Source organism: Hirundo rustica, chromosome 2 (assembly GCF_015227805.2).
Source record: "Hirundo rustica isolate bHirRus1 chromosome 2, bHirRus1.pri.v3, whole genome shotgun sequence".
Taxonomy (NCBI): Eukaryota; Metazoa; Chordata; class Aves; order Passeriformes; family Hirundinidae; genus Hirundo; species Hirundo rustica.
The window spans coordinates 34,194,384-34,215,025 of record NC_053451.1 but is presented as its reverse complement, the minus strand read 5'-3'; the positions used below and the strand labels follow the sequence as shown (position 1 = coordinate 34,215,025).

The 20,642-nt window shown below is 40.0% G+C and overlaps 1 protein-coding gene across 17 annotated transcripts in view; it reads right to left on the bottom strand.

Moving 5' to 3' along the window:
• DLG2 (discs large MAGUK scaffold protein 2) overlaps positions 1-20,642 on the bottom strand; it is a 984,477-nt gene that overhangs the window by 822,098 nt on the left and 141,737 nt on the right. For 14 of the 17 annotated variants that reach the window (XM_040055800.2, XM_040055802.2, XM_040055798.1 and 11 more), the window contains one exon: positions 11,493-11,588. The exons of 1 other annotated variant lie outside the window; for it this stretch is intronic. In XM_040055800.2, coding sequence (XP_039911734.1) covers positions 11,493-11,588 — 96 coding nt within the window. Of the gene's footprint in view, positions 1-3,712; positions 4,045-11,492; positions 11,589-20,642 lie in introns of those variants that run through there. 2 more of the 17 variants (XM_040055822.1, XM_040055821.2) reach the window with 2 other exon arrangements.

Genomic DNA, 20,642 nt, shown 5'->3' with positions numbered 1-20,642 from the left:
AAATTTGGATTATTTAAGTGATTTTTCTTCTTTGTGTACATCTTCTCAAAACACAGAGGCATTCAGGTGATAAAATCTGGTCTTAAGCAAACCTCAAAATACAATTCCCAAACAAAACAAATGGCAGCCAACACTGACAGTTCTTCGGGACATTACTGATGTTAAGGATACTAAAGCACCGGTCTAGATTGCCCGGGAAGTTTTAAAAACTCTCTCCTGAGAGAAGGTCTTCTGGGTTTTAAGCATGCAGAGCTGCCATCTCTGAGCTCTCCTTCCTAACAACTAGTGCCAGAAAGCTTTTGGGTTTTTCTCCCCAGTGAAAGCTAACCATCTTTTCTACGCCACCTAATACCAAGAACTGGGGGTTCTGGGGGAGCAGCCCGTGTTACAGTGAGGAACATAGAGCTATTTACGTTCTTTTTCACTAGTGGCAGCTCCCATTGTATGCATAAGTTGGTAAAAGGCATAAGGATGGAAGGAGAGCTGGTACCTAGAGGAGAGGACAGCATGTTGCCTTTGACTGTTGGAAGGCACAGTGGGAATGTTCTTCCCTTTCAAAAACTCCAGGTACTCCCGCTGGGATGGAGGCTCAACCTAAGCTCTAAATTATACCAAATCCTTTCTAATGATAAAATAATGCCACCAATTAACAGGCTTTATGTGACAGTAAAGAAAAGATGCTATGCTGGGAACATGATCAATTAAAATAAACCAGGACAACCATAAGAACCTGTCCTTGACTGATGCAGCATTTCTGTAGTCTGGTGATCAGAAATGCATGGAACAATGAAGGAAATAAAAAGAAGAGAGTAAAAATTTGTACAAAATAATATCTTAAATCTATCTTAAACACACTTTATACTTTGGCTGAGAAAACATCTGTAGGATTTAAGATTTGGCAAGGTATATCAGAAATAAATTTTATTAGATGGCATCTTTTACCATGCAGAGTTCGAAGCAGGATCTGTGCATCCATTGACCACAATATACAAGGACACTCCACCACAAGATTTATGTAATTTTCTATAATGTGAAAATACCAAAACTTCCAGCCTAAATGTAATGATCAAGTGTTAAAAATGTCAACTCTTTGAACAGTGTTCATCTTTTGCAGTTTAAAAAGTATTTATCTTTTACTTCCTTTTTATTACTTAAGATCTGAAGAATAAACCTGATATATTTACTCTCTCTGACATCAAGATCCACTTTTTCAAGACAAAGAATGGCAATTATGAATAGCCAAAAATGGCTATTCAAATATGAGCAATTAACAGATCTGAGATCAAAAATGACCACACCATTTCTCTGTAGAATTCAGGCTTATCAAAATGTCTTTTTTTAAAAATAACATTTTTTCTGAAAAAGGTCTGCTCTTATTATAGTGTTGAAAATTGGCATAAACAGATAAAAAAATTGGTTCTTTAAAGGAAGGAAAGTTACTCCAGTGAAAATAAACCCAGTAAGATCAGATTATAGACCAATACAACACTAGTCCAGGTATTTAAATATGGCACAGAGTAAGATAAGCAAATCAGTATAACTTTGGTTTCAAGCTGTTGTCATATGAAACTGTTCTGAAACTAGACTTTTGCCATTATTCAGCTCAATTATATATGATATTATGTTGTTCCCACATGCCTGCAAATAGAAAGCCATGTACAATTCACATTGTATCTCATTCCAACACTAAAGTTGGCAGCAAAGACTGAGTATCTGGAGTTGAATATTTGAGGCTCATTCACATGCTTGACTTTCAGATCATTTCAGACACTCAACGTTGGATTCAAGAGACTGAAAAGCTGAAATGAAAAATGTGTGTACATGGAGTTGGGAGCCCTGCTCAAGGCAGCAGCAGTGGTGAGCTGGCAGTGAATCCATGTTTGTTATTTCCCAGAAGGCCCTGGGAAAATATTCAGTGGAAAACTTTCAGCACTAATTCGTAAAATAAATTATGTCTCTTGACTCATTAAAAAAAAAAAAAAAAGGTATTGGGACATGTTCTTTTCCAATTATCCCACCTTAAAATCTGACTTATTCCCCTGTCCCGAATCCAATTTCTACAAACCTCCATCCCAAACTCTCTAGGCCAAGCATAGATGCAATCGCAGGTCCCCACTGCACAACAAGACACCCAGAAGTAGGGCTAATCACAGCTTTTCAACCCTTTGAACTGGAAAGCAACACTTGGAAAGATAAAAACTGGATGTTTAGCGTGATCCTGCATCCCAGCTTTGTTCAGCAGTGCTGCACCCCCACTGCTGAGTGCTTTTCAATGGTATTGCATCAACAGGCACCCACAGGTCCCCCTGCTCCACTCCAGAGCTGCTTAAGGGTATAGTCTCAGATTCAGCACAACTTGTGGGAGCCAGGAGAACCTGGAAAGAACAGGAATTGAATGAGGCCACAGCCTTCTCCAATCTATCCTCCTTCTGTGGCCTCATTCACCTCTTGTTCTCTTCCCATATGGGTTTCTCCACCAGCAAGATGGGAATGACAGCTGGCATCTGTTTCCATGGCTCCACTGCACTCCCTGCTCCCTTCAGTGGCCACCCACCACCCCTCTCTCCTGCCCATGGGTGTCCAGGGTGCATCTTCCTGCCCTTCTCCATGCCACAGATGGGTGTCCCCATTCCACATAGCTGTGATGCAAAAAATGACAGCAGTGATGACAGCAGTGCTAACCCTTGCTTTGCCTTATCATTTGTGCAGCCTTCAGGGGTTCTGCCCACCCCAGGCATTTTGCAAGTCCTGTAGAAATGATGAAATTCATCAAAAGTGAGGCAGAACAGGGAGCACTGTGCTGAACCCCAAAGCTGGATGTCCCCTGCTAACTGCTCCTTATAAACCCCACCAACACCACGTGCAAAGGTGGCTGCAGACACGCGCTGAGCTGCCTGCCCTGTAGCAGCACAAAGGTAGTTCCCTTATCATTGCCCTGCCATGTAATATTAAGTTAGTTTGGTAAGTTTGAGGACATCTCAAGGAATTGTTCAGCTTATTCCTACACCAGATCTTTAGGTTAGGAAGCGTCCCTAACCCTGAGGTCCTTAGCCTGGTGCCACTGTTGCGGAGAAGAAATTGTCTCTATTCATGTTTGGAAGAAATTACTTAGAAGGACTGTTTCCAAACTGTCCAGCTAGATCTAAAATCAGTATAAAAGTGCTGAACTGGGACCTAGGCATCTTTATTTTTCAGGCCTAGAAAGGCAAAGTAATCTATTTTTTTTTCCCAAAAAACAGCCATAATAAGCCACAAGAAACTTGCATCTCTCCAATCAGAAACACCATGACTATCTAAACTACATCTGATTGGCCTCCTTAAAATCCTGGGACCCATATAATGCCCCTTCCTTTATTATTCTTTAGTTTACAGAATAAACTGATAAGCTGAGAAAATATGTGCAGTATACCATGCATTCTGAAAGTGCTCTAGTTGCTAGAGTTATTAATAGACACAAGCATAGGCTAAGATAAAATATGAAATCCTTTTCCTTTTGCTAGTAAAAAAGAAGCAAAAAACATATCATTTAGGAAGTCATATAGAAACAAACTGCATAATCTACAGATAAAGAAAACAAAATGCTCGTAGAAGTAAAGCTTATTCATCACTTTATCTTGCAACCTGACACAGTACATGCTCAATCTATTTAATTACAGGAACAGAAAAATAGCAGAAAAATATATACACAGAACAGCAATGTTTCCAGTCCTACCTTGGTCGTGACAATGCACAGACAATCCATTCTGTAAATCTCCACAGGAGTGTATGTAAATCATAAAAATAAATCAGCAAGGATGAGGAAAGGCTTTTGAATAGCATGAACAGAACCGGAGGCTTGAATCTGCACAGCCGGCTTTTCCAAGTGGGGCCCTCATAAGAAACTCGAGTCCTCCTCCACAATGCTAAAGGCAGTCATGATGCTCACAGGGATCAGTAAACCCACTAGAAATCGTCTCAAGCAAAACTTCCAGGTGGCTTATCAGGCTTGATTGCTGCATTGTTCAATCTGAGATCAAAATATGCTGTTGAATGGTATGCAGCCCTCTAAATGGGAAGATGAGAACCACAACAAGCACAAAAGAGCAAAAGCATCACATTTCAGCCCTAGCTCTGGTTTCACAATTCTGATCTGCTGTTTCAGTATACCCATAAGATTTCCCTTGCCAAGTCTCTCTCTCTCAGCCTCTCTCGCGCTCTCTCTCTCTCTCAATCTCTCCCTCCTGCTCTCTCCTTCCCTGTCTTTTTTTTTTCCTCCCCCCTTTCACTCGCTCTCTCCCTCCTCTTCCTTACTAACTCAGAGCAAGCACAAAATGCACAACTATCGGGCCCATCGATCACAGCGCTGTCACTTCTCTGCCAAAACAACTGCTTTGGGTTGTAAGGGGTTTTATTAAGAGCATGATTCCTACAAACACACATTGCTGGAAGTGCACGATTGAAACATGAAGGTGTGTGCAGGATCTCATGCATCACAGCTCCAGTTGCTCAGAATTACTGGGTCAGATTCGGATTTGGGAAGCGAATATAAATAACAGCTGGATGAGGCAAACTTTAGCTATAGCAGAAAATAATCAGTCAGGGGAAAGAACCGGGATTTGCATATTTACACATGCACGTGGATCTATCAAGCACAACAGTGATATAATTATAGTTTACCACCCGTGGAAAAAAAACCTACGTTATATACATAATTCAAAGCTTTGTAGGGGAACATTTTTTTTCCCCACCTATGAAAAATATATCAAACTTTCAATTAAAAGAAAGTATCTTTAACAACAGAGCTTAAACACTCCTTAAATTCTCTCCCAAACTTTTCTTGCATCATTGACAGATTCACAGACTTAATCTATTTATCTCATGTTCTCTATGTTTTGCTTGGAGTTTTGCAGACTGTTTAAGCCCCCACAGCCCTACCTTTCTTGCAGTGATGCTGGTGCAGAGCTTGCCTTTCAGGTGTTTTACATGAATCATTCTGAGTTAGAAAGCTTGCTGTCAGCTCTTACGGGCTTTCCCTCTCTTCCAGATAGAGGAAGAGAGAGACAGAGAAGAAAGAGAGAGGGAGAGAGAAAGAGACTCAGAAGGGGAAAGATATGTAAAATGAAAGCTCTGGCCAAAGAGAGAGGAAAATCAATGCTCCTATTCACTGGGAAAAAAAAAAAAAAAATACAGCCAACTGGACTGTTGACAGCAACAAGAGGAAATGTCTAGACACCCATACATTACAATTCACCTTTTCAACACACTGGACAGCACAATCTCCCCTGGGTGTTTTGCTGAGAATCTTTCATTCTCACTCGGAGCTAAAATATGTTTTTAATAAAATAAGCCTTTCCAAGAAAATAAAAGATTATTTAAGAGTCATCTCTCTTCCATAAATTACTCAGGTTATAACCCTAATATTCCCATGATTGCTGGAGCAGTGAGACGCTTGGTAAATGACACATATTATTTTGCCAAAATGAGGTCACTGCTACCAACGTTACAAAATCCATAGTGAATCAGATATGTGGTCAGAGAGCAATCAACCCTCCCCCAACTATTAAAGTCCTGGTGGATACAACATCTTAAAGAGAAAGTCTCCAGAGCACTTAGAATTGTGTCTAAGGCTTTAACTCACTCTGAGCAAACACACGCACACAAAACAAACTTGACTTGTGTTTACAGGCTGTGCTAGAACCTGCAGGTTTTTTCCCTACTGAGGTTTAGTCCAGTAGCCAAACAGTCAGACGAGTTTATTAAACTATAGATTATATGAAACAGGAAACTTTCAAACATCCTTCAAGTAAGACCCAATTAAATATCTCTTTAAGGGGAAATTAACCCATTAATATGGTGTGACATGTCACCCTTGTACTCTAAGCATTATTGGGTAAAAGTGAATTTAGTCAACTCTAAAATCAGCAGATATTTTAACACTTGGGTGTAAAGCACCCAACAGTTTGTTCTCTTCTAATCGACAGATTGGAGCTGATCTAGTAAGGTGTATAATATTTCATACATATAACTACCTAATGACTTGGCTGTAAAATTTCATCTCAGACTTGAAACTGGCATAAGGAGAAGTATTTTGAAATTGGTCTCTAAGTGCATGATCTGTAAATGCTTCTACTTGCAACTCTACTCTTGTGAGATGATCCCAGTGAATTCATGATCCTATTTAAAGTTATTTGAAAAACAGAGGGTTTCAACCCTTTGGGGACGCTTACATGAACATGACTCACCCAGCTCCCTCAGTGTACCAAAAAGCTTCCTCCCGCACTCCTCCAATTTTTGATTGCCACCTCCTTCCATTAAATATGATAATGAGCATTTAACAGGGCAGGATTTGCACACATTCTCCTCAAGCTTAAACACAATTGAACAGTTTGCTCCCTAAAATAGTGCCACCTACTTTTTACCCCCAGAGAGAGGAAAGACATGCTTTTGGGAATGCAGACCCCAGCTTCAAACTTCCACAGGCTGATTTTGGTTGTCAGGGCCCCCAGTCACAGCTTCTAACACACAATGATTGGCAACAGATGACTGTCAATGGGACTCCAGTGTTTCTTCAAAGATACAGTCCCTCCTTTCCATTAACAACCCATCCCAGACCCCAAAAAAGAGGCTGAGCTGTTTAATTTTGTTTCTCCCACTAGATACTTTTTCCATTCATTTTTCTCCCCAGGATTAAGATTCTCAAATCCTTAGCACTGCTTTACTCTTCATTAGCAACACCTCCTTCTGCTCTAATTTCTGGAGGTCATATCACTGCTCAGTTCTATTTTTTCTTCTGTTCTTCCTCATATTAAATGTACATATGATCCTGACTGAAATCTACTGTAGAAAGGCTTGACCCAAAAACTAAAAAAAAAATTGAGGAACAGCCATCTGGGGTGAAAAGACAGGGTTTATAGTTGCTCATAGTCAACTTAGATGGTAAAAAAATAACCTTTTTGATGAGCTCTGACTCTTGGGAAGCCTTAATATAAGAATGACAACTATTTCCCACTGTGACACCAGTGGCTCTGTGGACCACCGTGTGAAAACCATCTGCCCAGTTGACTGCTTCCTTCTCCTCTAATTTTACCAAGCTATCTGGTTTTAAGTCACATAAAATCCAACAATATGAGGTGAGTGGGTGAAATGGGATGGTCTTTTAAAGTAGTTTACACTGGACAAGTTAATGCTCCTTTCTGGCATTAAAGTCTTCATTGTATCCAGGTACTTCCACTTGGATAACCATAGCAGAGGGTTTAATTAGGCCACTATATTTAGAATCAGAGTCTGCAACATCCCGCTGAATTCTATATTTGCAAAAGCAACTTTCTGTAAAAGCTAAAATCATTAGAAAATATTCTGATTTTTTTAAAGCTTTCATTATGCACCTTCTTAAACACTTCTTAAATTCTTTTGAAACCCAAATATAAAGCAAAAACTGTAAAGAAGTATAGGTTGCTAAAAAATTTAAAAGCATAACTGGTTTATTTTCTTTTATTCAAAGAGTAGAGACTAAGAAAAACAAGAGCTCTATGTCTCCAAGATTTGGAGTAGACACTAAGAAAGGGGGCATCTAACCAGACTGTTAACATTGCATTAGTAATGTCAGCGTCTTGAAAAATTTAGCCAGTGACTAGTTAAAGGTCTCTATGCACCTACACAGAGAACACATGAACACACACATGCTCTTACAAATATAGAGAAAGATTTATTTACTCCAAATGTATCTTAAATTATGTACTAAGGAGAACTTGTATTGGTACTACATTCCCAGGTTATATTCTCTTTTTTCTTTTCAGGCCCTATACTGCATCCAAACAAGCTACAAATAAATACCTTCCTGATTACACTGTTCAAGAGGGCAATTGCTGTAGTTGGCAAATTATATATCTTTACAGCCAGAGCCCACTTATACCACTTGAACCCAGTTCCTGTGGATCCCAACTGGTTACTTAGTAGGTTAACACCAGGATTCAAGTGATCTGAGTAAGTATATGCTACAAGGGAAAGTCTTATGAGACAGCTTCTTTATGAAGGCTGCTTTGTGGTACACAAAAAAAAAAAAAAAAAAAAAAAAAAAAAAAGAGAGAGAGAGAGAGAGAGAGAAGGAGAGAGAGCCTACTAATCTTTTAGATCCTGGATATGTAGTTAAAATCTGTATTACAGATGAAATGTCAGAATAAATCCTTCCTCATCCAGAAGGAGACGTTAATACAGATTTCAGAAAGCACGTTCTGTATACCTTAGTCACTCTGAATTTTAATGTAGTTCCCAGGCTGAATCAGAAGCCCAGGAGTCCTGGTGTTAATTTAAAGATCACCAAATTAGCAATTCTTCCCCTCCTAACTGCAGCAGGCCTAAGAGCAGCAGCTTTGCAACTGGCTGGAGGCCCAGGAGACTCTCAGACAGAAGTCATTACATGAATCATTCCCTTTACCTGTGCATGGCAAATTTCACTGCATTTAGCACGATCAGTGTTGGAGTCCTGACCAATTTCTCCAGCTGGTAGCTCTTCCAATGAGAAAAAATAGACAATTCTCTTCTTTGTAAGGAAGCAGACCTTCCCTGTCAAAGCCCTGACGGCAGAGGGTAAAATGGGCACAGGGAGAAGGGAAAGGTGGACAGGCAGCTCCACTCCTTTACCACAAGGTCTGTGCACCCAGGTGGCCTGTCCTAGGTTACAATGTAAGATGTGCCCAAAGTATGTATTCTGTCACCATCTACATGAGCTGTTGAAACTAGGTTGTGCACTGTTTCTCTTGCTCCCTCCCTCCGGACTATCTTCTTTTAATGGCCCATCAATGCCCTGCTGCATGACTCACAGGTAACTCCCTCCAGGAGTTATCTCTGTTTAATAGGCAATCAAGGACCCATTACAAGACTGAAAAAATTATATCAGCCCATTGTGAGATGCTCTGTCCAGGGGAGGAGCCAAGCATTCCCACCTGGATATAATCTGGCATCTGGGACAGCACAGGCAGCTTTACCCACTGGATTCCCAGAGGACAAGGGCTACCAGACCTTTCTGCAGGAACAGTGCTTCAACAAGACCACTTCATCTGGACTGCTACCACCACGGTTTCAGGTTGTATTCTGACTTTGTCAGTGATCTTTTTGCATGTGTTTTGTTTTATTTTATTTCTTTTTTTTTTTTCCTCTCCTATTAAATTGTTTTTTCTGACTTGGAGTCTCTCGCTGGATTTGCCTTCAAGCCAGCACATGGCTGTGGTGGCCTTGGGCTCAACAGACACAGAAAAAAAGTTTCTGCTTCACAGTTGTGGAGGGGATTCCCTCTCTACTTACCCCAAGTACCTTCCCACCTTATCACACCTTTATGTAGTACATGGGAGCTCACACCACTTTAGCTGAGCAATTGCCCCAGAAGAGAAATCAAAAAAGCTACTTCTGAGACAGTGCAGCATCTCCAGCACTGTCATTGCCACATGCTCACCTGTTTGGGGTGCTATGAGAAGGCAGTACGGCAAGCTGGGAACACAATATGACTTGTAGGATTGTAGGACGCGCACTTCCATCGTCACAGAGTATGGGGCAGAGGTCCTTGACCCATCCTACAGCTCTGAAGGTCCTTGGAAAAGCTAGCCTTTTGAAAGCCCCTCAACCTTTGTTAGTTTAAAATTTATGCCTAGTGTTTCTTCTATCTATTACTTCCTATACAAATCCATAATTGTTTTCCTGTTTCACACAAGTCCCTTACTCCAAATGAAACAGAAATTCTTCAGTTACAAATGCTCTGTTGACTTTATGCAGGCTAGGATGCTCTGCAACAGAAATCACATGCTACTTGAGGGCAATATGTCCAGAAGGGGCTCTCAATTCTCAAGATCAATGGTGAAAGAAGAGTTCATTTTCATTCTTGAGCATTCTGCCTGGGGAAGTAAATCTAACACCCAATTGATCATCAGCAATTGAAAAGCTCTGACACATATGTTCAAACATGTAGCCACTCCTAAATAACTATGTGTCACTGTCACAGCAGCCACTAACCCTCAAGCACACTCACTTGAAAAAGAAATCAGACAAAATGATGCTTTCAAGTGAACTGACACACTAAACCGCAAGTTCCTGGAAACTAAAACTAAACATCTGCTATCTACTATCCCATGGTACTGAAAACTGAACAAAACACCACTCATAGTTCTGAATGTCTTAGAATTTGGCAATGGAGTTGGCAATTTTCAGTTTCCTCTCAGGTACACTTTGTACATGAACAGCATGAAAATGTAGTACATAGAATTGCTGATGGAGAAAGGTTCAGTCCAGGGTTTGCAGTGACTAAGTAGGAAGATAGTGCATTGTTCAGCTGGGCATTCATAACAGAAATCATGTTGTGAAATGGAGATGAGATCAACTACATCCCATGATTTCCACAACATCCTCATGGACACAATGTATTTAGGGCATATATCAAACTTTTGATAATTCCTTGCTTTAGAGAAATAAAATCTTCCATAAATGTAAAGACAAATTTCAATGAGTATTTAAGTCCTTGTATTTCAACTATCAAGTGCCAATATGGTACAAAAGTTTTTCTGATTGGGAAATTGGGAACACACACAAGAAACTCAGAAAATCCTGTTAGAAAAATAGATCATTATATTTTTAAAATTTAATGAACAGAGAAATTGATCTAGAAATGGAAATAAAGCCCATGGAAAAGCTTTAGCCAAGAGGAATAATCCGCAAGTTTCTACTGTTGGAAACAACTTTTGCTGAAGTCTACAAGGTACCACACAAGCACAACGGTTCAGTTAATGTCTCTTTCTATCAGGTTTCCAGCTTGTTTACTTTAAAAGAAAAGTTAATAAGTTTCACTTCAAAAAGTAAAAATGTATGATGATGCCAAGGCTGAAAGTCTACATAATAATATCTAAACCCAAGGGAATTGTTCCAGCCAAGTTGTGACCCTATGAAAATAATGAAGATACTATAATGAAACACTTATTAGTTCACTGTTGCATGCAGCAAGACAGGGAAGTGTAACCCAGCCCCTTACCACAGCCATGAAGTAATGCTATTCAGCAGAGTTCTATGATAGGCATCATTAGGCTGCCCATACAAAAATCATCACTTTTCTGACATTCAAACTCTTCCATACTGACTCCAGACCAAAAAGAAACTACAACAAACACTAAGAGTCCAAAACCACCTGGAATAAAGCCAACAAACTGTGCAACAAATCAAAAATAGACTGAAATCACCTTGAGATCAGCAAATCTGTAGAACCATCATCAATATGAACAAGACATGTACATAAAGATAAAAAATAAATCCTGGTAAGGATAAAATACCCAGCGCTAGCAATATACCACAATAAATTGCAGTCATAAGTCTCATGCAAATGTGATAATGGACATGCAGCCAATATGCAGAAATAATTTAAAAAAAAAAAAAAATCCAGAAGCTCAAATTCTGTATGTTCTACACACTTCACCTTCTGCAAAACTTCACTAAACAAGGATTTTGTTCTCCATCACGAAAAATAGAGAGGACAATACCTTTGTCTTCATGTCTAGCACATAGCTCTCACAAGTCAGGTTCTCCTTGTGTTCACCACATTGGCCAGATCGTTCTGATCCATTGGAAGCTGCAGGCTAAAGAGGAGGATGGAAAAAACCACAAATAAAGTAGCTGAGATGTGCGCTTTAATTCAATTACATTTAAACATAAAGATTAAAAAGGGTAGAGCCTGAATTCAGATAAGTATCAGGTGGCTCCTAAAAAAGATTTTCATCTCAATGTTTTTTACGCAAAACTTTCTGTGTTTTATCCTACGGGTACTCTCATGGAAGTCTGTGAAAGTCTTAATAGGCTAAATCTGTAAGATGGTGTTTTTCATAATCTCTGTGTGACTTCAGAAGTCATTCAAGGTGCTCTGCAGCTCTCAGCAACACAACACAAAGATAAGGAAGGAAATCAGTGCCCTGGCAAAAAGACCTGTTGACCATGATGGGGCTCTCATCTGGAATAGCTGCAGGAACATATATCTCCTTAGAGCAACAAACAAATTATCTGGTTTGTTTTCTTATTTCTAATTCATGATATTCTCCTAAGTGAAACATTTTTTAAAAGGTTTCATACTTGATTAGCAACCATATGTGTAAAGCTTTTAAATTCAAATGCATTTTTTTGTTACTTTTCCTTCATTTACACAGATTTCAGTCTTACATTGCTCACACAAAGCCCTCATAAAACACACAGCATTTCTTCAAATAATATCTTTGGCAGAAGACACGGTAAATGACTATATTTGTTTTTTCAATTTTCCTGCTGGAAATCTAATATATTACTGTAGGTTTTACATTAAGACAGTAAATATTACAAATGACGTCTCTGTTTACAATGCTCTGCCCTGCAATAATGTGCTTGAAGAGTCAGCCTTTGAATAAAATGTGATGACTGCCTCTAACTCAGATCTCAAAAAATTTCTGAGCACTCTGCAAAAGCACAAACAGGAAAGCAGGGAGGATTCAAACAGAGTTCAGTGTCTTGTGTCTGTGGGTGCCAAGCATTGCAAGCACCCTGAGTGATTTAGACCCATCCTGTTTTAGCCTGTGCAACAGGAGTGCAGTCAGTTTTAACACAACAGGCAAGAAATTGTTAGCATTTTAAGCAGAGCAGCCTTTGCCAGCACAACTTAGAAAACAACAAGCCAGTGCCACAGAAAGAGCCAAATCATACTCGCATGTGCAAATGTTCTTTCCTCTGATCCTAGGTTGTTTATTTAGGGCTCTGTCCAGCAAAAGATTGAGTGCTGGCTCCAGTCCATCCAACTACTTAGACACGTGCTTTTAGCTTCACTGGAACCAATGGATGAGTCTTGTGCTCCAGTAAAGACTTTGTTTAAAGGTTGGATCAGGCCCAGCAGCTCAGCATTACATGGGGCTAAGTACACAGGAACTCCACAAGCCATCTCTGAGGTTACAGCTTTCCTCACATGGAGAGCCTCTCATTCCCTTGGCTGGTTTCTAGTCACCAAAGGGTGCTGAATATCTCCCATTTCTAATCTGGAAAGGAGTAAGGGACAGAAGGACAATGAGGCCAAAGTTTTCAAGGACAGCAGGAAACTGAACCCAGGTCTTGCCTCAGAGCCGACAGAGAATCTAAGCAACTCCCTAAATGTTTTTTTCAGGAAGAAAGAATTGGTTTTGCAAAGAGCTAAAAAGCATGCATAAAATTTTCATTTCATCATTGCTTTCTTTGAATACCTGGCATAAATGTTTTTCATTGTTATTATTTACAGGCAACAAATTCTTCAAATCAATACGTTATTTATTTGCTCTAATCATCAAGACCTAAAGGATCCTCCTAAAGGAGCTCAGCTCCTGCAACTTCTCTAAAGGGGTTTGACAAGCTTCAGCTGAAACTTCGATGATAACATATACCAAATGAGTGTAGCTGCAAAACAGGATAAGAAACTTACTTTGTTTATATTTTACATGATTTTTCTCAAATTTTTCACCATTCGTTGGCTCCAATATTTTGAAAGAACATAAAGCAATGTCATAAGATGTTATAAAAGGTTTTCATTGTTTTCCTTAGGGAAATGGGTCACTAATTCATTGTAAAGAGCAGAAAATCAAAGATATTAGGGGGGGTGTCAAACAGCTCAGGCAAGAGTAATTGTGATAAATCTGGAACATCTCTCTGTTCCAGTGTATCAAGGTTCAATAATTATTAGCAAAATAATATATTGTTTCTCAACCTAAACACAGCACACGTTAGAAATCTATCTGAATGCCAAGAGATAGTTAATTCTGTGTTAGGCAATAAATGGGACTGTATAATCCAAGAGACAGAAAGAATACTTGCTGTGCATTGTGACGGATTTATTAAAAACTAACAGTCTTGGATTTGAGTCTTTTCTTATTCTTGATTGCATACAACCCTCCCTTTGGAAGCCAACAAAAAGTCTATCCTGCTTAAAATTATTTCTATACTTTATAGCCAAGAGCTGCCCGCGCATGCAAAGGAAGTGTTTCAGCAACACCTCATTATTCCTGTACCATGAGCACGAGATGCAAAACTGGCAGCCCCATCATGACACACTACAAATGCAGTGGACAACATGCACCACTCTCACATATCCTTGCAGGAGGTTCTGGAAATAATGACTTCAAGCTTGAACTGCAATTACTGCCAAAACTATAGATTTTTTTATCACACCCCTGCATCTAGAGGGCTGGTAGTTGGAACAACTCTATCTTACTCTTCAGAGAAGAAAGTATGACCTTATTCTCTTCAAATTGATCAGAGAAACAGAAGAGATTTCACAAGCAAATGTTGCAAGAGCAGATCAAAACTTCACTTGGTAACTTTACTCACATGGTTAGTAACCATGAGCCTTGCAGATCACACCTAAAGCAACCTTCTAAGTTTGTGCATAATTAACACTAATCTATTTAGATTATAATTAACAGAGACTATTTAGACCATAATCTCTTCAGCATGTCTCTTTCATTGTGCAAACTCATGGCATTATTTAAATATTTGTGCACACAATAGTAACCACATTACCTACCCTTGCTAATTTTGTCTAATTTTAACAGTGCTCAGTGAAGCTTTTCTGTGCTTATAACACATCTTGCAGGTAGCTTTTTAGGACAAGCACAGTTAACACAATCAAGTGACAACAAAACTCTGGCTGATTGTTTTTTTGCCAAAGTACATAGATATGAGTTATGGAAGACTAGTCACCAGTTCCCCTTTCAGCAGGCAGCAGCTTCCAGTTCACCAGCAACCAGACAGAAGGAGCATCTACCCTCAAAGGCAATTGTGGCATATGGGGTTCCCATGAGTTTCTATGGGAGGTCCTCCTGCAGCAGCCAAGCCATGTAATGGTGGATGAATTCCCCAGCCTAGCATAAGAATCTATAGAATTTCAAGAATTTATACCAGATATATTAATAGGAGGAACTTATAACCATCCCTGATAGTTACCACATGTTTATTTCTTGGGGTGAAGCCCAACAGTGAGAATATAAAAAAAAATAAAAAACAACACCAGGAAATATACGTGCAAATTCTATTATGGTCTAGGATATTGTTTTCAGGACTTTGAATTCATTTACACACATAGAATATTTTCTAGGGCATATGTGGATAGAAAAGGCTGATCAGCTTTACTAGGGGCCCAGAAGGGTGGGTGGAAGTGTGAGGAACATGAGCCCAAATAAGTGTGCAACTGCCCTACAGCTCAGAGAGCTAATGCACCTTCCCATATGGCCACTGGCTTGGGGAACACTCTCCTCTATGCTTTTAGTGAGAGAAAGTCAAAACAGAGGCTGCCCTGAGATGTCTTTGGGCACTTTGGATTACCAGCTGGTAGCTCTGCTCCAGTCTCATGAGGGCCTGTCAATAAATGCCTGCTTGCCCCAAGTGATTTGCATGAGGAAAGGAAAGGAATAAAAAAACCCAGCAATTTGTTAACGTTTGGATGCTGATATATGTCAGGAGATCTATCATCTTGGTAACCAAATGCTCCCAGAAACACATAGTGCTGAGAGATACTGCTTTTATTTAATTAACTTTTCTAGAGCAAGCATATTTGAAAATCATTAGAACATCTAAAAAGCAACATTTCAATGTAATATATGCTGGAATTATCCATTTTACAGGACATTGATGTAAATTAATTCATTCAGCAGCTATGCTGGAGTAGGAAGCAACCTGAGCTGAACTGAGATGCTCAGCAGGATGCTGCTACTAGCAAAGAACAGAGCACACCTCTATGCCAGGTACAGCCAACGTGCTCACACTCTGCTCAAGCTGTGTGTGAACCAGAACTGGACTCAAGTCAAGTTCATCCTTTACAACATGCCAGCAACAGCACGAACGCCTTCTGTGCCTGTGACCTGTCCTCCAAGCTCTGCACCTTTCTGCCATACCTACACAGAGTTGACAGCTCTCCCAAACATGCTGTCAGCATCACTAGACCACAAAACCAAAAACAAACAAACAAACAAACAAACCAAAAAAAAAAAAAAAAAAACACAACCAAAAAAAAAAAAAAAAAAAAAAAAAAAAAACAAAACCAAAAACAAACAAACAAAAGTTGGGCATCTTGGACAGATTGTGGGACACAAAGCATCATTCATTGAGGGCTTGATGAGTTTTTCCTGCAGTGCCATGCAGAGAAATAATCCTAGACACCATAAGATGTGCTTTGCTAGTCCTATTTCTATGCCTCTTATATTCCTTATTACAGGAAGAAATGTAATTCAACCTTTTTTTTTTTTTTGCCAGGATAGGACTTCCATCAATATCACTGAAAACTCAGACAATTCCAGAGCAGGCCATGCTAAAAACTAAAATCATAAATACAATGCCACAGAAGTCAAGCAGTTTAATTTGCCTCAGCTGGGCCTAAATTTCAATCCAGAAACAATAGAGCAGAGCTTTCTTTTCTAATTCAGTATTTCTAAGACCCGATAGAAAGGCATAGTTCCATGTCAAATGATTTAGATGTCAGAAAGGATCTTATTTCCATTTCCATGTTAGGGTTTCTTGTTAATTTTTCAATGACATCAACGTTTGCTCCACATCACATTGCATTAGCTCAGACTTAGCAGCTGTCTTAAGTCAGGGTGATGTTGTATAGAGCTCTATAAGGTCTCATAGCTAAGCCCTGTAAGGATGTCCTTTAGTCCCTTCTGAACCAGTCTTCCCAATATGACCAGTAAATGTGAATGAAGAGAAATACTCATTTGAGCATGGATTCTACTCTATAAATCACACAAGTGTTTAATTTTTTTTTAATTATTGTATTTGAAAGTGAGCATAAATATCACAATAATATTTAGTCTGCCCTGGGATTCTTATGATTTCACTTTAACTAATATGGATTCAACCTTTCAGAAAATTTTATGACAGCCTTAAAGAGTGTTACAGCTCAGAAACAATTATCTGGCTGTGGACTTGTGTCTCAGAAAGGTCAGGATCTGATTTAATGCTGCTCCACCCTCCTGAGAGCAAATCTTGCTCTCAGTGTGTTTCTGGATGTCAGAATGTCACTGGTGAACTTTGCATTTGCTAATCCCCGATACAGATTTGACCATTCATCTAAAAGCTCTCATCCAAGCCATCAGTTACTGGAGTATTCACTTTTGCTGGACTAACACAAAACCCACATTCAGACCTGATTTCCCTCACTGCCCATATCACACAATCGTCTAGCTGCACTGTGACTCTGACCTATGGCAAGACAACTGACTTCCCAGGCAGGGAATTCAGGCAGGGAGGGGACACTAGCTCATGGATCAGCTTTTCTCCTCCCAGACTGAGCTCAGATGGAGCTGGCTGGAGTCAGTTGGCCCCACAAACTCAAGCCTGGTGACCGACCAGAAGACATACACAGGATTCATTTTGCTGATCCAGGCTCTGCTTCCAGTGTCATTTGTCACAGAATCATAGAATTATTTTAACTTTAAAGGTCATCTGTTTCAATGCCCCTGCCATGGGCAGAGACACCTTCCACTAGAACAGCTTGCCGACCTTGAATGTTTCCAGGGGTGGGTCATGCACCATTTCTCTGAACAACCTGTACCAGTCTTTTACCACCCTCACAGTAAAAAACAAAACAAAACTTATTTTTTGTATAAAAATCTAAATCTACCCTCCTTTCATTTAAAACCATTACCCCTTGTCCTATCACAACATGCTCCACAAAAAAAAGATTGTGCCCATCTTTCTTATAAGCTCCTTTTTGGTACTGGAAGGGGGTCTAAGGTTTCCCAGGAGCCTTCTCTTCTCCAGGCTGAAAATTCCAGCTCTCTCAGCCTGACTCCATGGAAGATGGTCCAGCCCTATCACCATCGTTTTACCCATCCTCTGGACTCACTCCAACAGTCCACATCTTTCCTATACTGTGATCTGGATGTACTATTCCAGGAGGGGTCTCAGGAGACAGAATTAAGGGGGCAAAAAAGAGAAGAGCTCATGCAGAGCTTTATTTTCAAGCTGGAAGACAAATCAAGGTGCTCATGTGTCCCCTTTCGCAGGCAGCAGAGAGTCACTAAGGTCACACAGTGGTGGACTCTGCCATGTGGGGGAAGAAAGGGAAGGGAGCAGGGCACTGTGCAGGCACCAGAGCCCCTGCAAACACAAGCCTTGAGGAGGCTGCTGCTCAAGTATAGTCTCCCCTGCTGAGACCTGGCACACTGAATAGCAGTGGTTGGCAAGATCTGATGTGGCAAAGAGAAAAAAAAAAAACACATCAAAAAGATGAACTCTGCTGCAAGGATGAAGAGATAAATAATTTACAGTTCAGATGCACGAAAATGACACTTAAACAATGAGACTGGACAGACTGGTTGCAGTTTTCAGGCAAAGACAGACCCCAGCTGTAGCTCTGTGCCAGGCAGATACCTGCTAGCAAGAGATGGAGATAATTAACTTATGTATTGCTGATGGGGTATTTTCCAAAACATTCCTGGTAGCAGTGTTTTTAAACTCCATAAGGCAAATTTAGACACCTCTGTGCATGAGAATGAATGAGATTAAAACATTTAACAAATAAAAGCATTTTCCTCAGCTCACTGGGATCTGAGTCAGATCATTCTCCTCATTCCTTTACCTTTCATCTATCAGCCTGCACTTTGCTGGGCATAAAGAAGATAAAACACGAAGAGTAATTTGGGACATTAAAGATCTATTTCTTTCAAATAAAGCAGAAGCTATTACTGAACTCGTATGAAGGCTGGAGGAAAAGAACTAGAAAAATTAAAAGGCTGAACATAATTAATGAATGCTTATTTAGAATTTGCTATCATAAAGTATCTTGGAAGCAAAAACTACAGCTGAAGAGGGCAGGCTGTATGCAGAAACAAGCTCTGGAAGGAGCTCCATGTGCACTGTATCAAACTGAGAAGAAAGACAGGGAGCTGTGGTTGCTGGGAGATCCCTTCAAGCATGGGGTAATGACACCTGCCAAGAGGCCCTGCAAGTAGAAAGGTCACCTGCAGCAAGAGTGACATGCTAAAGCACATGTTTTGATTCCAGTTGTGCCCACCTGCACATATTTTATTCATTAGCTTCAGTGGTCTCCCTCCACACTTTAGCCTATATTAGTGAAATCACAATCTTGCCGTGAAAATATGAGTAGATCACAGCTGGAAATAAATGCAAATACTTGGAAATGGGGGGGGGGGGGGGGGGGGGGGGGGGGGAATAAAAAAGAAAGTCATTAATTGTAAGGGAAAACATAACTAATGATTTTAAATTAAATAATCTTTGCATCCTATTTTAATTAGCAAGAATAATGTTTATTTTACTTATATAGAAGTTCTGGATACATAAATTCCAACCTACATATTTCAGTTGCCATAACAACTTGATACATTTATTCTCTTGTGTCATTTTGTATTGCATCAGTGTAGATTTTTTTTTTTTAACAACAAGGAAAGAAAAAAAGCCAACTGCTTTGGTTGCTAGAATACCACATTATTTTTTAATTGTGCTTTTCACATTTAATTCTTCTTGAAACCAATATAATTTTTCTCTAAAGATGTTCCTAGCACAGTGTGCAAAATTCACTAGCAATATCAAGGCTTAGTGCTGAGTCTTTCAAAAATCCCAAGGATCTGTACAGCCCTTTAGCTCAATTGCTACTCCAGTACTCTCCCTTAGGATATATAGCTTGAGGTCAAGCTCTTAACAGAAGACCTACACAGTAAGTCTAAGTCCCCACTTGGTGCATTTTCCCCTGAAAACCAGAAATAAATGAACATCAGACTGTTCAGAAATGTGTACAATAAATCTGAGGCGGCAAATTACTGCAGAGATGCAAAACAGTTGAGTAAATCACTGCAGTGCACTCCAGGCCAGGAGGATCTTACAGAGCAGTTTCCACATTTCATACACACAGGCGTAGCATGTGATGAGCTTAACTACACTTTTATCCAGGAGTAGAACTGCCTCCTGAACTCCTGGGGCCTCCAAGGAATTGGATCAAATCTTTTAAAGCTATAGTCAAATGGCACTATGATGGAAGGAAGGAACAGAGAGGATGAGGACAGCCTTTGTCCTTCCCTCCGTGCAGTGTAGCAGAGCCTGCTGCTGCCCATTGACCTTTCCCACCTCTGCACCCCTGCAAATGGGCCCTTTTCAATAAATTGCAATTATCTAACTGCTGATGTTGCATTTCTGCCTGGTCCCCTGTAACAGTTATAATGAGAGCAACTGCATTAATTACTATCAATTACATGAAGGTGCAAGGTGAGGAACTGCTTGGTAACCATTGTTCCATACAGCTGGCATGGACTGACCTCAGATTAGAGATAATAGGGCACTTATGAATATAAGGTTAGAGGTTTTGATGGAGAAGGACTTAGTGAAATGGCTCCTGTGGGCTGCCTTGGCCTCTGGAGGCAGCTCTTCATTTATTCCTATCATACCTATGCTTTGGTCACGAGAGTTAGAATGGTTGCTTTCAAAGGACTGCATCCCTCTCAGTTGTCAGGAGAACAAGGGTCTGTTTGTGCATAACCACACAGAGTTTAGGACAAGATCTAGCCCTTATTGCACCCTTCCAGTACATAGAGAGGCCACAAGACAGCTGGAGACAGACTTTTGATAGGGGCATGTGGTGATGGGACAAGTGGGAATGGCTTTAAACTGAAAGAGGACGGGTCTAGGTTGGGCACTAAGAA